Source organism: Pseudorasbora parva, chromosome 10 (assembly GCF_024679245.1).
Source record: "Pseudorasbora parva isolate DD20220531a chromosome 10, ASM2467924v1, whole genome shotgun sequence".
NCBI lineage: Eukaryota > Metazoa > Chordata > Actinopteri > Cypriniformes > Gobionidae > Pseudorasbora > Pseudorasbora parva.
The window spans coordinates 40,337,354-40,356,082 of NC_090181.1; the positions used below are offsets into that span (position 1 = coordinate 40,337,354).

Sequence of the window (18,729 nt, forward strand, 5' to 3'; positions counted from 1 at the left end):
AAGCCGGAAGTGCCGACCTGGAAGTGATCGAGTGTCTATGAGAATCCACACCGCAGTGTGTGTTGTTGAAGTTTATTACAAGTTTTGAGTTATAATAAAGAAAGTATCAACCGTCCAGCCGACCCCCGTGTCCTCTTCCTTCCTTCCATTATCGAACTTTACTACAGTGGTGCCGAAACCCGGGAAGGAAGTAGGACCGCGCCGCCGCCATGACAACACCAACACCCTCCGCCACGCCGTTTGCGGACATCATCACCTCTCTCGCGGCCCTCCACCAGGAACAACATCAGTCCATGCTGGAACTGCGGGCGGACCAGGAGCGCCGCTTCGAGGCCATCGTCCGCGGCCAGCAAGAGGACCGCGAGAGGTTCCGGAGCTGGATAGACCGGGAGGTTCGCACCGAAGCCGCCGGGCTCGCCAGCGCACCGGTCCATGTGCCCCTACATAAGATGGGGCCACAGGACGATCCCGAGGCCTTCATCGAACTGTTCCAGAAGGCAGCGGAGGCCTGCGGGTGGCCCCGGGCACAGTGGCCGGTGCGCCTCATTCCACTGCTCACGGGAGAAGCCCAGGCGGCCGCCCAACAACTGCCGGTGGCGAACCTCCTGGATTATGAAGACCTAAAGAGGGCCATCATCCAGCGGGTCGGCCGGACCCCCGAGCAGCATCGACAGCGGTTCCGCTCGCTGGAGTGGGGTGAGACCGGTCGGCCCTTCGCGATGGCCCAACAGCTCCGGGACGCGTGCCGCAAATGGCTATTGGCCGGTGGAAGCGACGTGGACCACATCGTCGATCTGGTGGTACTGGAGCAGTTTATCGCTCGGCTCCCCAAGAAGACCGCCGAGTGGGTCCAGTGCCACCGTCCCACGTCGCTGACGACGGCCATCAACCTGGCGGAGGACCATCTGGTGGCGTGCCCGGGGGTCGGCGAGCCCCTACTAACCTCTCCCTCTCTCTCTCCCCCCTCTGTCTCTCCTTCTCACCCTGTCCCTCTCCCTAGGTCCCGCCCTCCAGGGCCCCCTCGTATTCCCCCCAGAGGCCGGGGTGGAATGGGCCCAGGGCAATACGGGAGTTCGAGGGCCCCGCCCAGGGGGGCGGGGCTGCTGGGGTCGGGCGGGGATAACGGTTCCGGTTCCACCCTCCCTCCGCGCTCATTTTCCAACCCACTCCCCGCCGCAGGGGCGGCGGGCAGGCCTGGGCTGGCCTGCTGGCGGTGCGGCGACCCGGACCATTTTGTGGACCGATGTCCGATGATGGACATCGGGACAATGATCCGGGTCCCGGACTTCCAGCGGACCACCCCTGATCAAGCAGGAGAGTACCAAATTCCTGTGAGTATCAAGGGGGGTACATATCAGGCCTTGGTGGATTCAGGCTGTAACCAAACCTCGATCCATCAAAGCCTGATGCAACCGGGGGCATTGGATACAAGCCGCATGGTTAAGGTGCGGTGTGTGCACGGGGATGTGGTGGAATATCCGGTTGTCCCAGTCACGATACAGTTTAGGGGAGAAAATCATAGTGTTGAGGTGGCGGTTAGTCCCCACCTCCGGCATCCGCTAATTCTGGGGACAAATTGGCCCGCCTTTCCGGCGTTATTGGGGTCGTTATGCGCGGATGCCGCTTGGGAGAACAAGGCTAGGAACGGGGCGGTGCGAGTGCAGGTTGGCGAGACTGATACGGGGCCCGTGGGAACCGCTTCAGAGGAACCAAGCGGGGTCGAGAGACTGATTCTCTCGGACCGCGATGACTTCCCTCTGGAGCAGTCCCAAGATGAGACTCTAAAACTTGCTTTCCAACAGGTCCGCACTATCGACGGTCAGTCCCTCCAACCCGCCTTGCCCGTCACGTATCCTTATTTTGCCATAATTAAGGATAGGTTGTATCGAGTGACCCAAGACGCTCAGACAAAAGTGGATACAACCCAGTTGCTAGTACCGAAGAGCCGCCGGGAAATGCTTTTCCAGGCGGCTCACTCTAACCCGATGGCGGGCCACCTGGGACAGGCGGCCACACTGAATCGTTTAATGACCCGATTTTTTTGGCCAGGCATTCATGACAACGTGCGCAGGTGGTGCGCGTCTTGTCCGGAATGTCAGTTGGTAAACCCACTGGCCGCTCCAAAAGCACCATTGTGCCCCCTACCATTAATGCAGGTCCCCTTCGAAAGAATTGCGATGGACCTCATCGGGCCATTAGAGCGATCCGCACGCGGACATCGTTTTGCGCTAGTTATCGTGGACTACGCAACACGATATCCGGAAGCAGTGGCTCTCCGCAACATCTCTGCGAAGAGTGTTGCGGACGCACTGTTTCGTTTAATCTCCCGAGTGGGGATTCCGAAGGAAATCCTCACTGATCAAGGCACGGCGTTTATGTCACGCACGTTAAGCGAATTGTACGGATTATTGGGCATTAAATCCATTCGAACAAGCGTCTATCACCCACAAACAGACGGCTTGGTCGAACGATTTAATCGCACTCTTAAATCCATGATCCGTAAATTCGTACAGGAAGACGCCAAAAATTGGGATCGGTGGTTAGAACCCCTCTTATTCGCTGTGCGAGAGGTCCCGCAAGCCTCCACGGGGTTTTCCCCCTTCGAGCTTCTCTACGAACGGCAGCCCCGGGGGGTGCTGGATGTCCTACGAGAAACTTGGGAGGAGGGACCTTCTTTGGCCAAGAACGAAATTCAATATGTGCTGGACTTGCGAACAAAACTCCACACCTTGGGGCGGCTATCTAGGGAGAATTTGTTGCAAGCCCAGGACCGCCAAAGCCGGTCGTATAACAGGGGTACGAGACTACGCAAATTCACACCGGGAGAGAAAGTGCTCGTATTACTCCCTACATCGAGCTCTAAATTAATGTCGAAGTGGCAGGGGCCGTTTGAGGTCGCACGACAGGTTGGAGACCTCGATTATGAAGTGATACGGTCCGATAGGAATGGGGCACGTCAAATATACCACCTCAATCTCCTTAAGAAATGGAATGAGGTGGAATCAGTGTTGTTGGCGACGGTGATTGGGGGAGAGGATGATCTCGGGCCAGAGGCGAGCATCAAAGCACAATCGGTCGCACTGGCCCCTGGGGGAGATCACCTCTCACCGTCCCAACTCACTGATCTCTCAAAACTACAGGCGGAGTTCGCCGACGTGTTTTCGCCCCTACCGGGACGTACCAACTTAATTCAGCACCATATCGAGACCGAGCCGGGCGTGGTAGTTCGCAGCCGGCCGTATCGCTTACCTGAACACAAGAAAAAGGTAGTTCAGGAAGAATTAGGGGCAATGCTCGATATGGGAGTAATAGAGGAGTCCAACAGTGACTGGGCGAGCCCGATCGTTTTGGTCCCTAAAACCGACGGCTCGGTCAGGTTCTGTGTGGACTACCGCAAGGTGAACGCAGTGTCGAAATTCGACGCGTATCCAATGCCGCGGGTTGACGAGTTGCTTGATCGGCTGGGCACGGCTCGATTTTATTCGACATTGGACTTAACGAAGGGCTATTGGCAGATCCCCTTGTCTCCATTGTCCAAAGAAAAGACAGCTTTCACCACGCCGTTTGGATTGCACCAATTTGTCACGCTTCCTTTCGGGTTGTTCGGGGCGCCCGCTACCTTTCAGCGCCTCATGGACAGGATTTTGCGTCCCCATGCCGCATATGCTGCTGCCTATCTGGATGATATCGTGATTTACAGTCACGATTGGCAGCGGCATATGCAGCATGTCAGGGCGGTCTTGAGGTCGCTGAGGGGAGCGGGGCTCACGGCCAATCCGAAGAAGTGTGCAATTGGGCGGGTGGAGGTAAGGTATCTGGGCTTCCACTTGGGTCATGGACAGGTGCGTCCCCAAATTGATAAGACCGCCGCAATTGCAACCTGTCCGAGACCCAAGACCAAAAAGGAGGTAAGGCAGTTCTTGGGGCTGGCGGGATATTATAGACGGTTTATACCAAATTATTCGGACCTCACCAGCCCTCTGACTGACCTTACTAAAAAGGGGCTACCAGATACGGTCCAATGGACGGAGCCGTGCCAGCAGGCCTTCACCCGAGTTAAGGCTGCTCTATGTGGCGGGCCGCTTTTACACTCCCCTGACTTTTCTCTCCCTTTTCTGTTGCAGACTGACGCGTGCGTCCTGGCCCAGGAGGTGGAGGGGGGAGAGCGGCCGGTGCTGTACATTAGCCGTAAGCTCTCGAAGAGAGAGGCTAAGTACAGCACCATCGAAAAGGAGTGCCTTGCCATCAGGTGGGCCGTTCTCACCCTCCGCTACTACCTTCTGGGGCGGGAGTTCACCCTCTGTTCGGACCACGCTCCTCTCCAATGGCTCCACCGCATGAAGGATACCAACGCGCGGATCACCCGTTGGTATCTAGCTCTTCAGCCTTTTAAGTTCCAGGTGGTCCACAGGCCGGGTGCTCAGATGGCTGTGGCCGGGGGGGGGGGGGGGGGGGGGTGGGGGGCTGCAGGCCGGACGGCTCCCCGGCCTGAGTCGGGCGGTGGGGGTATGTGGCAAGGGGGGCGTGGTTCAGCGAGGTCTGCAGCGGGAGAGAGAGCCGCGGGACAAGCGGTACGTGAGTGGGTTGGAAGCAAATTAATAACACCTGTCTCTTGTTCTAGTAATGAGCGCGGAGAGGGGATAAAACCTCGGTGGAACCGGAGATCGAGGAGAGAGAGAGATCGGACGGTTGATACGAACGCACAGAGACTGAGATACCGGAAGCCGGAAGTGCCGACCCGGAAGTGATCGAGTGTCTATGAGAATCCACACCGCAGTGTGTGTTGTTGAAGTTTATTACAAGTTTTGAGTTATAATAAAGAAAGTATCAACCGTCCAGCCGACCCCCGTGTCCTCTTCCTTCCTTCCATTATCGAACTTTACTACACTGATAGTTTGTGATCTTCAGTCGTTTAGTGTACAATTCCCAGTTTGTCTCCATTACCATTTACAAAGTCAACAAGCGCATGATGCTTAGTGTTTTCTGTTCAATTTTTAAACGTTGTGCAGAGTATTTTAACCTCCAGTAGTTTGTGATTGTGATTTATATAGGTCTTCCAGGCAGTATTTTTGAATTCTGTTACCCTCTCAATGCTCCATTGACTGGTCATTCCACGGCGAGACCCAGGCACAACCTTGGTTCCCCACACAATAATGATGCCGGAATTGTCCGCAGAAAACATTCTGCTCCCTGTGAGAAGACCAACACATCACTGATATCTCAAATCACAGCTTTTAAATGTCACATCCAGACTGTTATAATTTCCTCTGTACCTTCTGGGTCAAAACACAGTGCATTGATGAAAGTCTTGTGTCCGTCAAACTCTTGCAGAAGCTGCCCATTCACGTCTTGTATGTCCATGTTCCACACCCGCAGCACCCCATCATAACCCCCCGTCACCACCAGACTCTGGGCTTGCGGGTGGAACTGGGCGCAGTAAACGAATGAAGGGTGAGGAAGAGTTTTATGAGCCAGACTCTGCAATCGTTCAACATTCCACATTCTGAAAGATGAAAGCAAAGCATTATGGTCCACAATTTCACTCATATTTGTGGCATAGTTATGGGCTGCTTAATATTATAAGTTACATTTGTATATGCAAAAAAGCAATTTTTACCTTACTGTTCCATCAGATGATGCGGTTAATAAATCTTTATCATCTCTGGACCAGCAGAGATCATACACCACACTCAGGTGGCCATTAAAGGACGCCAGAACTTTCCCAGATGGAATATCATAAACTAAAAATAACACAGAGAATCATTGTGAAATGTAAATGATTACTTGAGGTATAACAATCATTTTGACATTATGTTTTTTTAACATTAGATTAAAATGTAAATGAACGTGAAAGGGAAATTCTATATTATATATAATTGTTATGTCTGTGACATATTGTATGTTGTGTATGTTCCTGTGTCTCCTCTCTCACAGGATTGGCTCAAGGTTTAATGAGAGACCGTCAGTGGTTGGACCAGAGATGAGGCTTGGACTATAAATTCCTCCAAGTCTCCCCGGAGGGTGCTCTCACTTTTGGCTCTCGCCTTTTACCTTACCGCACACTCTTTGTTATGTGTCTTTATCTCATTTATGTGAATCTCTCCTTGATTATCATTGCTGATGTGTTCGCTCTGATGTTCAGCTTTAGTGAAAATGCTGTTAAATCAAGTTATATTCTAACAGGGTGCTGTTAAATATCGTGAGAGCTTTATGTCTTGAATTTCTATGTCCTATGTATCTGTTTGTTGAACACCTGTGAAGCTGTAGGGGGTGAGTGCCTTATTTATTTTGTAGGCCACTTGGCCACCACCTTTTTCTCCTGTTTGTTGGGATAGATAGGGAGGTAGGTTATGTTGCTGTATTTTTGTTTTCTTTATTTTTGATGCACAGTGGAGTTAGGCATTAATGGGAAGCTAGTGTTGTTTTGTTTATTGTTTTGGCATTTGCTCACCCCTGATCATTTGCTTCTGTTATTTCGTTTATTTACTTTATGTTCTGTTGGTGTTTTTAAATGGCTGCCTCACAAAAGACTTGATACAAAAAAAAAACCCGAAAGAAAATGAGTGAATAAAATGAGTACTTGAACAGCCATTTTGTGTTGTGTCATTTATGTTGCGGTCCTGCCCTAGACCTGGGCCGTAACAATAATATAATATATATTATGTTTCCAAAAGTGATGTCCAGAGGGATTTCTATTAAACAATCTAAATATGAGGGATAAGTTATTGGGAAGAATACAATAAACTTGGTTAAGAGATAAAAATAAAAATAAAATATTTGGCAAGAAAGTTTTCTAGTAATATGCAAAAAAGACGAGAAAAACAAAAAGCTCACAGGAAATAAAGCATATATTGACTACGATGTAATCACTTTTCAATGGCTTCAAGATCTGAAGACTGAGGCAGCCACTTTAAGACTTCAAAATGCTGAGCATGAGCACTTTCATTGCGTGCAACTTTTTTGGGATGGTTATCATGTTGGAAAATACATATTTGATCAAAGTGCCAGCAACTTTGTAGATCCTTCCAACACCTGCAGCAGGCATGCATCCCCAATACCATTATGTTTCCCCTGCCGTGCTTAATGGCATCACGCATGCATTTGGTATTAAAACACTGCGGCCGTCTCCTACTAACACACCTGACACCCCCATCCAATTCTACATTACATTACATTTATGCATTTGGCAGACGCTTTTATCCAAAGCGACTTAACATTGCATTCAAGGTACACATTTTGCATTATTACCAGTTCTTGCTTTCCCTGGGAATCGAACCCATGACCTTGGCGTTGCTAGCGCCACGCTCTACTGGTTGAGCTACCAGAAAGCTCAATTCTAGGTTGTTAAATTTAGCAGAGCACAGCTCCAATCGTCCATGCTCCAGTGACAGTCCTTGCTCTTTGGCAAATGCAAGGTGTTTTTTGGAAGAAGATAAAACTAATAAACGGTTTCTTTACTGGTACACAACCTCTCAATCCAGTCCCTTATAGCCATTGGCTTACAGTTCAAGGTGATGCTGGAGGTCTAATCCAGGTCTTTAGAAGCTGTTTTTTTCCCCATCCTCCTATCAAAATGCTCACTGGTCTTCCTTGACCAGCCACAACCCTTTACATTCTGCATGCTAGTGATCTCACTGCGCTTTGAAATAATTCTGTGGACATTGTAACCACTCACATCTAACATATGAGCAATATCCAAAACCAATTCACAACATTTAGCCATTTCAACAGTATCCTCATTGGTTGCATAGGACAGCTGTTCCATCTGGTCATTTTCACTAAAAACCACAAAATAATATAATACAGCTAATACTTGCCACATAGTGATGTTATAGGATGGGAATAATAAGTGTATGATTGGTATGAACACTTGGCCAGAACGCGTACATTCGTTTTAACCTCCAGGCACAACTTCACAACATGCATACAAAATATTTAATAAAAGTTTGAAAAATAAATGTGTGAAGAAGCCAATTTTCCCAAGCTGGCCATCACTTTTAACCGCTACTGTATATGCATGCATTTATACGTTTTTTGACTGTTTAGTTCACCCAAAAATGAAAATTATGTCATTAATAAGTCACCCTAATGTCTTTCCACACCCATAAGACCTCTGCTCATCTTCAGACACAAATTAATTTTAGAAAAATGTATTGAGGAATCAACTTTCCCTTGAGCTTTTGATATATAAAAGGTCATGGTAATATAAGAATATCCTGTAAGTTTCAGATCTAAAAACTTCCTTGTTAGTTAAAGAAAAGCTTTTATAGACACCAGGCCCAGCAAATAAGCGTTATACGTTATACTGACGTTAGTGCGCGACAAAACACCGCCTCTACAGAATCTACAGCGCATCTAATCCAGTAGCCCCACCCACCGACTTATAGAGACAGAGCATATTTAGGCCACGCCTACACCGAGGGGGGGGGAAACAATCCAACGCTCTCCATTGACTTTGCATTGCGTGAAGCGGTCGCCTCGTCTTTTCTTACTTATAACAAGAAACAGAACAATGTCGAAAAGCTGATATGTGACAAGGTGTGCAGCAAACAAGCTAAAAAACACATAACTAAGTTTTTATAAGCTGTCGATCCCAAAAAACGAGCATTTAAGGAGACAAAAGTGCATACAGGCAATAAGACTTGAAGCTTCAGCAGGAAGAATAGATCAATTTTGGGATCCTGACACTCAGTATGTCTCAGTATGCCTACGCCACGTGTGCAGTAAACATGTTGTCAAATATCCAAATGTCAGTTTTATATATTATATTTCCTGTCGCTGATTACTTTACCCTCCAGTGGGCGCAGTTCTCAGTAATTTAACAAGTCGCGCTCTGACTCAAGTGCCTGTCTCCACTTTTGTGTCCTTAAACGTTCGTTTTTTGGCTCAACAGCTTATAAAAACTTCTGGCTTTTTGTTCCTGTTTTTTTTTAGCTTGTTTTCTGTACACCTAGTCACATTTCAGCTTTTAGACATTTTGTTAGTTATTTTGTAAGAATTCAGAAATGACAAGGAGGCCGCTTCCCGCAATAGAAAGTCAATGGAGACGGTTGCTTTGTTTTCCCCCCCAGTGGGCGTGGCTTTCAGATTATGACGCGTGTCGCTCTGTCTCCATGGAGGGCTCGTGCTAGCTGGTCAACAAACAATAAATGACGAGGAAGATAAGACATTGCGCTATTTCTAGTTGTGGAAGAACACAGTCGCTGCTTAAGCTTCCTTCTGATCCTAATATTAGGAATGAGTGGTTGAACTTTATTTTTAATGCAGTTCCAGCTCACATGGGGAAGACATGTTCACTTTATTTCACTACGGAATCGTTTGTAAACAAATCCCTGGTCGATGCTGGATTAAATGAAGTACACCATGCCACAATTTCAACTTCACAAAACTATTTTATGTCAACTAACTACCCAAATTGTACAGGTTTTTGTGAGAAAATGTAAGTAAACATAAAAATACAGTTCAGACACAAGACAACATGCAAAAGAAAATACTTACTAATTATAGGAAATGAATCTCTATCTGCACAAGCAGCTGCTAGCGCACGTCCATCATGGGAGAAACGCAGAGTAAAACAGCCCATCTGACCTCCACGAAAGGACTGCATTGGCTTATTTGGGATGCGACACACCTGTTTAAACAATCAAAAAGAAAAAAAATTAGGCCAATTCAAATAATTACTGGCTATGACTGAAACCCCCAATACCCTTAAATAGTGCCCTATTTGAGGGGACATCCAGGTGAACGAAAGCATAGTGGGCATTATCGTGCACACTCATTCAATCCCGCATTGTACTGCAATAATGATTGTACAACTGATGTACGTTCCACAGCTAGACTACCCTTAATGCACTGTGTGGGTCGTGCTGCATGATTTAATAATAATAATAATTTGTTACATTTATATAATGCTTTTCTGGATACTGACAGTGCTTTACATATAGAAGGAGGAAATCTCCTCAACCACCACTGATGTGCAGTATCCACCTGGATGATGCGATGGCAGCCATATTGTGCCAGAAAGCCCACCACACACCAGCTGATTGATGGAGAGGAGACCGAGTGATGAAGCCAATCAGGATAGGGGGATGATTAGGAGCATCATGTAACATGATGAACAGAGACCAATGGGCAAATTTGGCCAGGATGCCGAGGTTACACCCCTACTCTTTATCTAAAGACATCCTGGGATTTTTAACATCCACAGAGAGTCAGGGCCTTGGTTTAACGTCTCATCTGAAGGACAGTGCTCTTTGACAGTATAGTGTCCCCATCACTATACTAGGGCATTAGGAACCACAAAGACCACAGGGTGAGCACCCCCTGCTGGCCTCACTAACATCTCTTCCAGCAGACACCTAGTTTTCCCAGTTGGTCTCCCATCCAGGTACTAACCAGGCTCAACCTTGCTTCAAAAGGAAACCTGTCTTGGGCTGTAGGGTGATATGGCTGTTGGCATACATTTGAAATTTGCACATCTCAACAGAAGATGGCAACCGTAGCTGAATAATCCATCTATTAATTTTCCAAACCACAGGTTTAATGTGGCTACAGCGTAATATCATATAGGAATAAATACTATTTGAATTATTAAATGGAAATAAATTATTTCCTAGACAGCGTTTAAAATAAACATTTTTATTCCTACTGGAGCCTCCATTAAACAGCAAGAACAAACTATGCAAACCCTTCCTGCACATTCAGTGCTTGAATTAGCACACTCCTTTTCATTCACTCCTTCAAATTTTCTATATTAGTGGGCTAATGTAGGTAATAGTGAATGAGGGTATAGGGGGGCAAATTCAAACAGAGCTACAGACTTCCCATCTTTAACGCCAATAAAGTAAATTACTAAAACCTGTCCGGGCATACGGCTCCACTTTATGGTTTCTGATTTGCTCTCCAGTATCTGGGAGCTGGTTTTATTGGTCATCTCAGTATTGAGTTCACTGTAGGAGGTGCTGCCCCGCTCCTGCTGTAGAGCCATCATGGAGCGGATACTGGGGTCCACCTGTGTAGTAAATGCAAAATCACAACAAACTTCTTAACCAACAATGTTTGGTATATATTTATAAAAAGAAAAAGGAAAACCTACATTTTCTGGTGGTTTGAGGCCTTTCACTGTGATATAGAGGGTTGAGGCGTATTTATTCCTTGGGTACTTTGACCACCACTGAAACACTTCAACTGTTTGTGGCGCTTTCTTTGCCCGTGGAGGAGGGCAGTAAAGCTGTAGACGCAGTTTGGTGTCAATGTTCAAAACACCATTGGTTCCTACAAGCTTGAGGAAATATTAAAAGAGCTTGATTTCAGTGGAATGAAGGATACAGTTACATAAAATAAACAAAAGAGATGGCGCGAACAAACAAAATAACCAAACAAATATACAAAAGGTAATGGTAGATTAAAATCAAAGCTGGTACCTTTAAAAAAGCCCACGCAATCTTCCGGAAACCCCGCTCATGGCGGTCAACGGAGACGTTTGTTCGTGCTTCCTCCATACTGATAAAATCCAGAATCTGTAACATCATATTAAGTGTTTTAGTCATTCCTTTCTTTGCTTATAGCATGACAATATACTTTAAACTTATTCAAGCGCACAAACCTCAAAAAACAGTATCACGCGCGGACTCTCATCATCGTCTTGTAGGAAATATCCGAAGCGCTCATTGAAGATGATCTGTTCCTCCCACTCTGGAACTGTTGTTTTGTGTTTCTTGAAGTCAAAGGGTTGGGTTATGATGGGCAGGATGTGCTCGATATTTTCTTGCTCGTAAAAGGATGAAACATGGCGATGACTGTGAATAGAATAAAACACAGGGAATAAATCTACTACATTTGGCATTAAGAATATAACTGCATCCGATATCGAATACCTCTGTACTATACAGTATGCAAAAACCATACAGCAACAGAGTAGTATGTCCAAATACAAAGTATTAGAAAACTAGGTGGCAAAAAGTACTCGGATGACCAACTACTTCCACCGAGATTTTTAATGGACACTTTACTATCCCATGAGGACCTGGGAGAGGATTTATGAATGGCAGTGAATCGATGCAACTAATGATGTAGGTGACATGACAGTGACAACATTCATACTATATTAGAACATACTTTTTTTACGGTCACAAAGTATGTTTTAAACCAAATGCAGTACCTACTATATACAGTATGCGATTAAAAATGAGCATAATCATCCAAATGACTTCAGCAGGTTTTGGTTTTAGGTCAAAAAAAATAAAACAGTTGAAATACAAACCTGTCCTCCTTCTTGACATACTGTCCATTGACCTCATCCACCACATGAACTTTGACCATGGGGTGAGACACCATCAGGTCAGTTTTCAGCTTGTCTGTCCTGTGAATATAAACTCCCAGCACTAGACTGTCATCAAAGGCTTGTTTCTCTTCTGCCTGTTCCTCCTCAACATTCACTACAACCAGAAATGAACAACCACAATCAATCCCACATATCACACATGAAAATAACAATGAAATAAACACAATACACGTGCATTTTTTTCCCTTTTTTACATATTGTACTGGGTTTTCATGGTGGTGACAACCAAAATAATTTATGGATACTGGAGTTATATTAGATGTGAGTTCAGAAAAATTGTGGGAATATTTATTATGATGTATTTTTAGATGCAGGTCCTTCTCAAAAAATTTGCATATTGTGATAAAAGTTCATTATTTTTCATAATGTAATGATACAAATTAAACTTTCATATATTTTAGATTCATTGCACACCAACTGAAATTGTTCAGGTCTTTTATTGTTTTAATACTGATGATTTTGGCATACAGCTCATGAAAACCCAAATTCCTGTCTCAAAAAATTAGCATATCATGAAAAGGTTCTCTAAACGAGCTATTAACCTAATCATCTGAATCAACTAATTAACTCTAAACACCTGCAAAAGATTCCTGAGGCTTTTAAAAACTCCCAGCCTGGTTCATTACTCAAAACCGCAATCATGGGTAAGACTGCCGACCTGACTGCTGTCCAGAAGGCCATCATTGACACCCTCAAGCGAGAGGGTAAGACACAGAAAGAAATTTCTGAACGAATAGGCTGTTCCCAGAGTGCTGTATCAAGGCACCTCAGTGGGAAGTCTGTGGGAAGGAAAAAGTGTGGCAAAAACGCTGCACAACAAGAAGAGGTGACCGGACCCTGAGAAAGATTGTGGAGAAGGACCGATTCCAGACCTTGGGGGACCTGCGGAAGCAGTGGACTGAGTCTGGAGTAGAAACATCCAGAGCCACCGTTGGGCTACAGAGAATTAGCACTGGACTGTTGCTCAGTGGTCCAAAGTCCTTTTTTCGGATGAAAGCAAATTTTGCATGTCATTCGGAAATCAAGGTGCCAGAGTCTGGAGGAAGACTGGGGAGAAGGAAATGCCAAAATGCCTGAAGTCCAGTGTCAAGTACCCACAGTCAGTGATGGTCTGGGGTGCCATGTCAGCTGCTGGTGTTGGTCGACTGTGTTTTATCAAGGGCAGGGTCAATGCAGCTCGCTATCAGGAGATTTTGGAGCCCTTCATGCTTCCATCTGCTGAAAAGCTGTATGGAGATGAAGATTCCGTTTTTCAACTCTACCTGGCACCTGTTTACAGTGCTAAAACCAATAGTAAATGGTTTACTGACCATGGTATTACTGTGCTCAATTGACCTGCCAACTCTCCTGACCTGAACCCCATAGAGAATCTGTGAGATATTGTGAAGAGAAAGTTGAGAGACGCAAGACCCAACACTCTGGATGAGCTTAAGGCCGCTATCGAAGCATCCTGGGCCTCCATAACACCTCAGCAGTGCCACAGGCTGATCGCCTCCATGCCACGCCGCATTGAAGCAGTCATTTCTGCAAAAGGATTCCCTACCAAGTATTGAGTGCAGAACTGAACATAATTATTTGAAGTGTGTTTTGTATTAAAAACACTTTTATTTTATTGGTCAGATTAAATATGCTATTTTTTTTAGATAGGAATTTGGGGTTTTCATGAGCTGTATGCCAAAATCATCAGTATTAAAACAATAAAAGACCTGAAATATTTCAGTTGGTGGGCAATGAATCTAAAATATATGAAAGTTTAATTTTTATCATTACATTATGGAAAATAATGAACTTTTATCACAATATGCTACATTTTTGAGAAGGACCTGTATTTGTTTAACTCTAATCTGATGTTTACAATGATGTTAAAGGGATAGTTTTTTGTCATCCATTACTCACCCTCATATTGTTCCATTTTCATTGATCTTCAGAACACAATTTCAAATATTTGTAATGAAATCTGAAACATTTCAGTCCCTCCATTACCAATCTACGCAACTATCAAAAAACTCTGACTAGTGACCCAATCATTTATATGATGAACAGGCTTAGGCTTTTATTCACATATAAAAATTAATCAGCAGCGGACATTCACAGAAGCTCAACTGAATCAGCTTGACATGCAAGAACAAACCTCATTGGTTCTTTCAGAAGCTCAAACGTGCTGCGTAACACAAGAATGAACCTCATTGGTTCTTGCACATCAAGCGAACATGCTTGAGAGTCTGTTTACATTTGATAAATCTTTATATGTGACTAAAAGCCAATTCAACCTGTTAATCATATAAAGCAATTGAGTCTTTTCAGAAAATTTGGACTCAACTGTTGAATTCATATGGATTTGTTTTACGATCTCTTTATGAACTTTTTGAAGCGGCAAAGTGGTAGTTGTGTTGCTGTATATGGAGGGACAGAAAGGTCTAATTTGTGTTCCGAAGATGAACAAAAGTCTTACGAGTTTGATATGAAACGTTTTTACGAGAATGATATGAGGGTGAGTAAAAGATGACAGAATTTTCATTTTGGGGTGAACTAACTCTTTAAATTTAAGAGAGTAGATACTCTATTCAAACTGACCTGAGTGTTTGAATAAACAAAGGTTTTTATTGTGATGATGACTGAGCATTTCATACCTTCTTTTTGTTTCTTTTTCTTCTTCACTTTGGGCTTTACTGAGTCTTCCTTGAACTCCTCCACAACATCATCCATGTTTTCTGTCTGATTATCCACTGAAACTTCAGTCTGACTGGAAACAAAAAGGCAAACCAAATTAAGAAGAAAAAAGGCATTGTGCATATTTCATTAGAAATGTTTAGGAAAAAGCCATTTTACTATAAGTGGCATCTCCCGCTATTCTTAACCCCTGGTCTACAGCTATTGCATCTATATTCCGATCATAATTCCTCTAAAGAGCTTTAACTGTGATCTTTGAATCTTTTACCCTCTATCACCATCATGTTTGCTTGATTTCACTTTCTTCTTCTTCTTCTCCAGCTCATTGTTTAGCATCTGGCTCTCCGTAAACGTTTCCACAGCTTTTTTCCGCACCGTTTTCTTTCCAGAAGTCTCTTCCTCCTGTGAGATCTGATGTTGGTATGCCTGTAGATAATCATCTTCCGTCTCTGTCTCTTCTTTCTGTCGAATGACATCCTTTCCACTTTTATTCTTCCCTTTCCTTGTCTTCCTAGTATGTTTTCCATCATTTTCTAAATCAGTCCTCCTGTCGTTTTCGTCTTCATCTTCATCTTGAACAGGTGGTTGAGGGAGCCTCCTTTTGCTTTTGTTTTTTCCGCTGGTGAGTGTGGGCTCCTCCTCATTGTTTATGTTGGTCTTTTCAGATGCTTCTCTCTCTCTTCGCCTGTTTTTGGTGTATCTAGGACTGCCCTGAGCTGGATCATATGTGTTATGGAGAATAGCTTCATCTTCTTCAGTGTCTTTACTCAAATCTAGGTTCTTCTTCAAGGTCTGAAGCTGCAAGAAAACAGGGTGGAGTTCAAATAACAGATAAAGCAAATTATCTTCCATCAATGAGATTTTTCTTGGTTAAATAAAGATTACTTTCACTATTACTAACCACAATAACTTCCTGGGACTGGTCAGCAATCTGTTTGGCTTTCTTTTTCTCAGAGGGAGGGTTTGTGTATCTCTTCAACACCTCATCAAAGCGAGCTTTCGTCTTAGCTCTCACATCAGATTGACCTGTTAAACAGAGATTTACAGACACATCTGCATGTAGGGGCATCTATGACCACCAGTGACAGAGAAAATAGTTGTTATACATCAAGTAGGTCTTTGTAAAGTGATCTTTACTGACCTGCTGGCATTCTGATAAACTATGGACAAATTCATTCTGGAAAAACAATCCTAAAACAGAAAAAAAATCACCATAATTACACCAAAATCACCATAATTACATCAAAATTACCATAGGATCAAAGAACAACGGGTGTTTCAAGCTTTAGACAGTCTTTATTTGCTTATGAAGGTACAATCACCAATAAATGGTTTAGTTTTATTTACTCTTATTAGAACTACTGTTATTAGATTATGTAATATTTAAAGCAGGGCCGTGCACAGGGGGGTGGCCCGGTGGCTAGAGCCACTGCCCCTTTGCCCTCATCGGCTAAGGTGCCCCTCTTGCCCCCTTCCCTCCCTCACCCTCAGAGGATTCCCAAAAAAGCGTTCGGTTCCGCTAAAAATCCACTAGTTCCGCTAAACCTTTCTGTGTTTTCCCGCTCGCTCCGCGCAGCATCGCTCAAAGTCTGCGGCTGCCTGCTCTCTGGAGACGGCTGTTCCAGAATGTCGTCGCATTAACAGGTATATTACCAACTACAATCCACAACGTTGAATTGTTTCAACAGTGCAAACATGGATTCAAAGCTCCAGCATGCCACTCCTGTAAAATAGATTTCCGATTATAATCAATTTTACGAGTTAATAGGCTACTAGTATCTATAGCCTAACATACTTCATATTTATGATATTTTATTTAGACCATATTAATCGTATACACAATTTTAAAAAAGTTAATACAGGCTATTATAAATATACATGAGTTGTATCAGGGTAGCCTACAATGGGGCTAAAGCACACCCTAAGAAAAATGTGCTCATTTTTCAAAAAAGTCCATAGTTGTGCAAAAAAGCAACGTTTGCAGTATTTTCTGTTTATTTTGATTAATAAAATATTTAATTATTGTTCAGTAAATATTAAAATGTTGATATAAAAATATATTTTAAAATACAGAAACAAACGTTTAGCCTAAGTAAATAATCTGAAAACATTGAATGAGATTCTATAATAATTTTATAAAGTTTCTTTCTGTAACAACTAAATATATGTGTATTATATGATTATTATCATATATTTTATTATAAATATGATGTTGCCTCTAAGATGGACACCCAAATTATGATATTTACCAGCTGAATCTTAACCATGTCATGTCAACAAATGGAAGTCAGTCAGCTGTTTATTATCATGTTAAATATGCCTTTTACCCCAAATACCATACTTTTATATATTCTGTTATTAAAAATCTGTTGCGTATGATTTACATAAATCATAAACAAGACCTTTGTCTCAAAATATATTCAATTTTAGTGATTCCCATTTGCTACTTAAATCTCCAATTAAAAATTTAAATAGAAAAGATATCAAATTAGCCCAGAATCAACTTTTTGGAAGAATAATTATAACAAAAGAAATTTAATTAGCACTAAAGCCTAACAATTGTATTTACAGTATGATTGTAAAAGGTTTGTTATTCATTTCCTATATTAAGATGATACTCAATCCCCTTATAGTGCCCCTTTTTTTTGGTTTGGGCCACTGCCCCTCAAAATATCTGTGCACGGCCCTGATTTAAAGGCTTTACTCTACGCCTGCATCCTATTTCATACGCTGAAACGCCAGTCTCTCGTGAATGCACATACGACAGTTAGTCGAAGTTAGAGATTACAGTTTGTAAAGTTTTAAGTATGGATATTTTTCTCACACAAATGATTTTATTAATTCCCGGGAGACGTGTGGAGCAGTTTTATAATGGATAGATGCACTTTTATGGACTTCACTGGCATTATAAAGCTCGGAAGCCAGGACATATTTAATATACTCTGATTGTATTCGCCTGAAAGAAGAATGTCATTTACACCTAGGATGATTTGAGGAAGAGTAAGTTTAATCATGGGCTAATTATCATTTTTGAGTGACCTATCCCTTTAACTGACCGGTAATAGAAACACCTCTAAAAATCCCGCTATTCGATGCTACATTGCTGTTATAAAAGCTGATGAAACATCTCTGGTTGTTAAATGAAACAATTCGATTCTGAAAATAGCAGAAATGCCAAAATAAGTAACGTTAAGTTGTACTTGTATCAGTGATTGTTAATGTTGTTGTGGCTTCGCTTAAATCTCACGCGCTAGCTGAAAACAATGCAAACAAATCACTGCTAGCGTACAGCACTCTGATGTTCTCGCGCAAAAATTCAGCGAATCGACTTCATTTTACATGTACTCCTGTTAAATGTAGGGTGTCTGTGAAATAAACGTACATTATATGCCGTAAATGTGGCGAAGAAGTCACATCATGTCTGCTGTAGAGGATCCATGGATGATTTCAGTGAGCAGCCATTGCTGGCGCGACCGTTTCCAACGGCAACAACAACAACAAGATTAGCCCCGCCTCCCTGGGTTACTGTTGCCACGTCAATCAAGAACCAACCCGCCGAGGCTGAGACAAGCATAGAAAGACTGTTAAAACCGAGAGCTAAAACTACTAAACTAAACCAAAGACTTTATATATAGCCTTAAAGGCACGTTGACAAATCTTACTTTGACTTTGCATTATTTAGGCTATAAAAAATTGCTTATTGCAATCCTAAAATT

General features: G+C 43.5%; 1 protein-coding gene across 1 annotated transcript in view; it reads right to left on the reverse strand.

The window, feature by feature from the left end:
* The window catches only part of ahi1 (Abelson helper integration site 1), a 33,670-nt gene extending 15,157 nt beyond the window's left edge, over window positions 1-18,513 (reverse strand). The window contains 14 exon segments of the mRNA XM_067456149.1: window positions 5,084-5,190; window positions 5,274-5,503; window positions 5,618-5,741; window positions 9,499-9,631; window positions 10,859-11,011; window positions 11,096-11,281; window positions 11,424-11,519; window positions 11,606-11,798; window positions 12,263-12,437; window positions 14,974-15,086; window positions 15,282-15,811; window positions 15,915-16,039; window positions 16,155-16,204; window positions 18,396-18,513. Of these exon segments, the coding sequence (XP_067312250.1) occupies window positions 5,084-5,190; window positions 5,274-5,503; window positions 5,618-5,741; window positions 9,499-9,631; window positions 10,859-11,011; window positions 11,096-11,281; window positions 11,424-11,519; window positions 11,606-11,798; window positions 12,263-12,437; window positions 14,974-15,086; window positions 15,282-15,811; window positions 15,915-16,039; window positions 16,155-16,164 (2,175 nt within the window). The 5' untranslated portion in view covers window positions 16,165-16,204; window positions 18,396-18,513.
* Window positions 18,514-18,729: the final 216 nt, after the last annotated feature.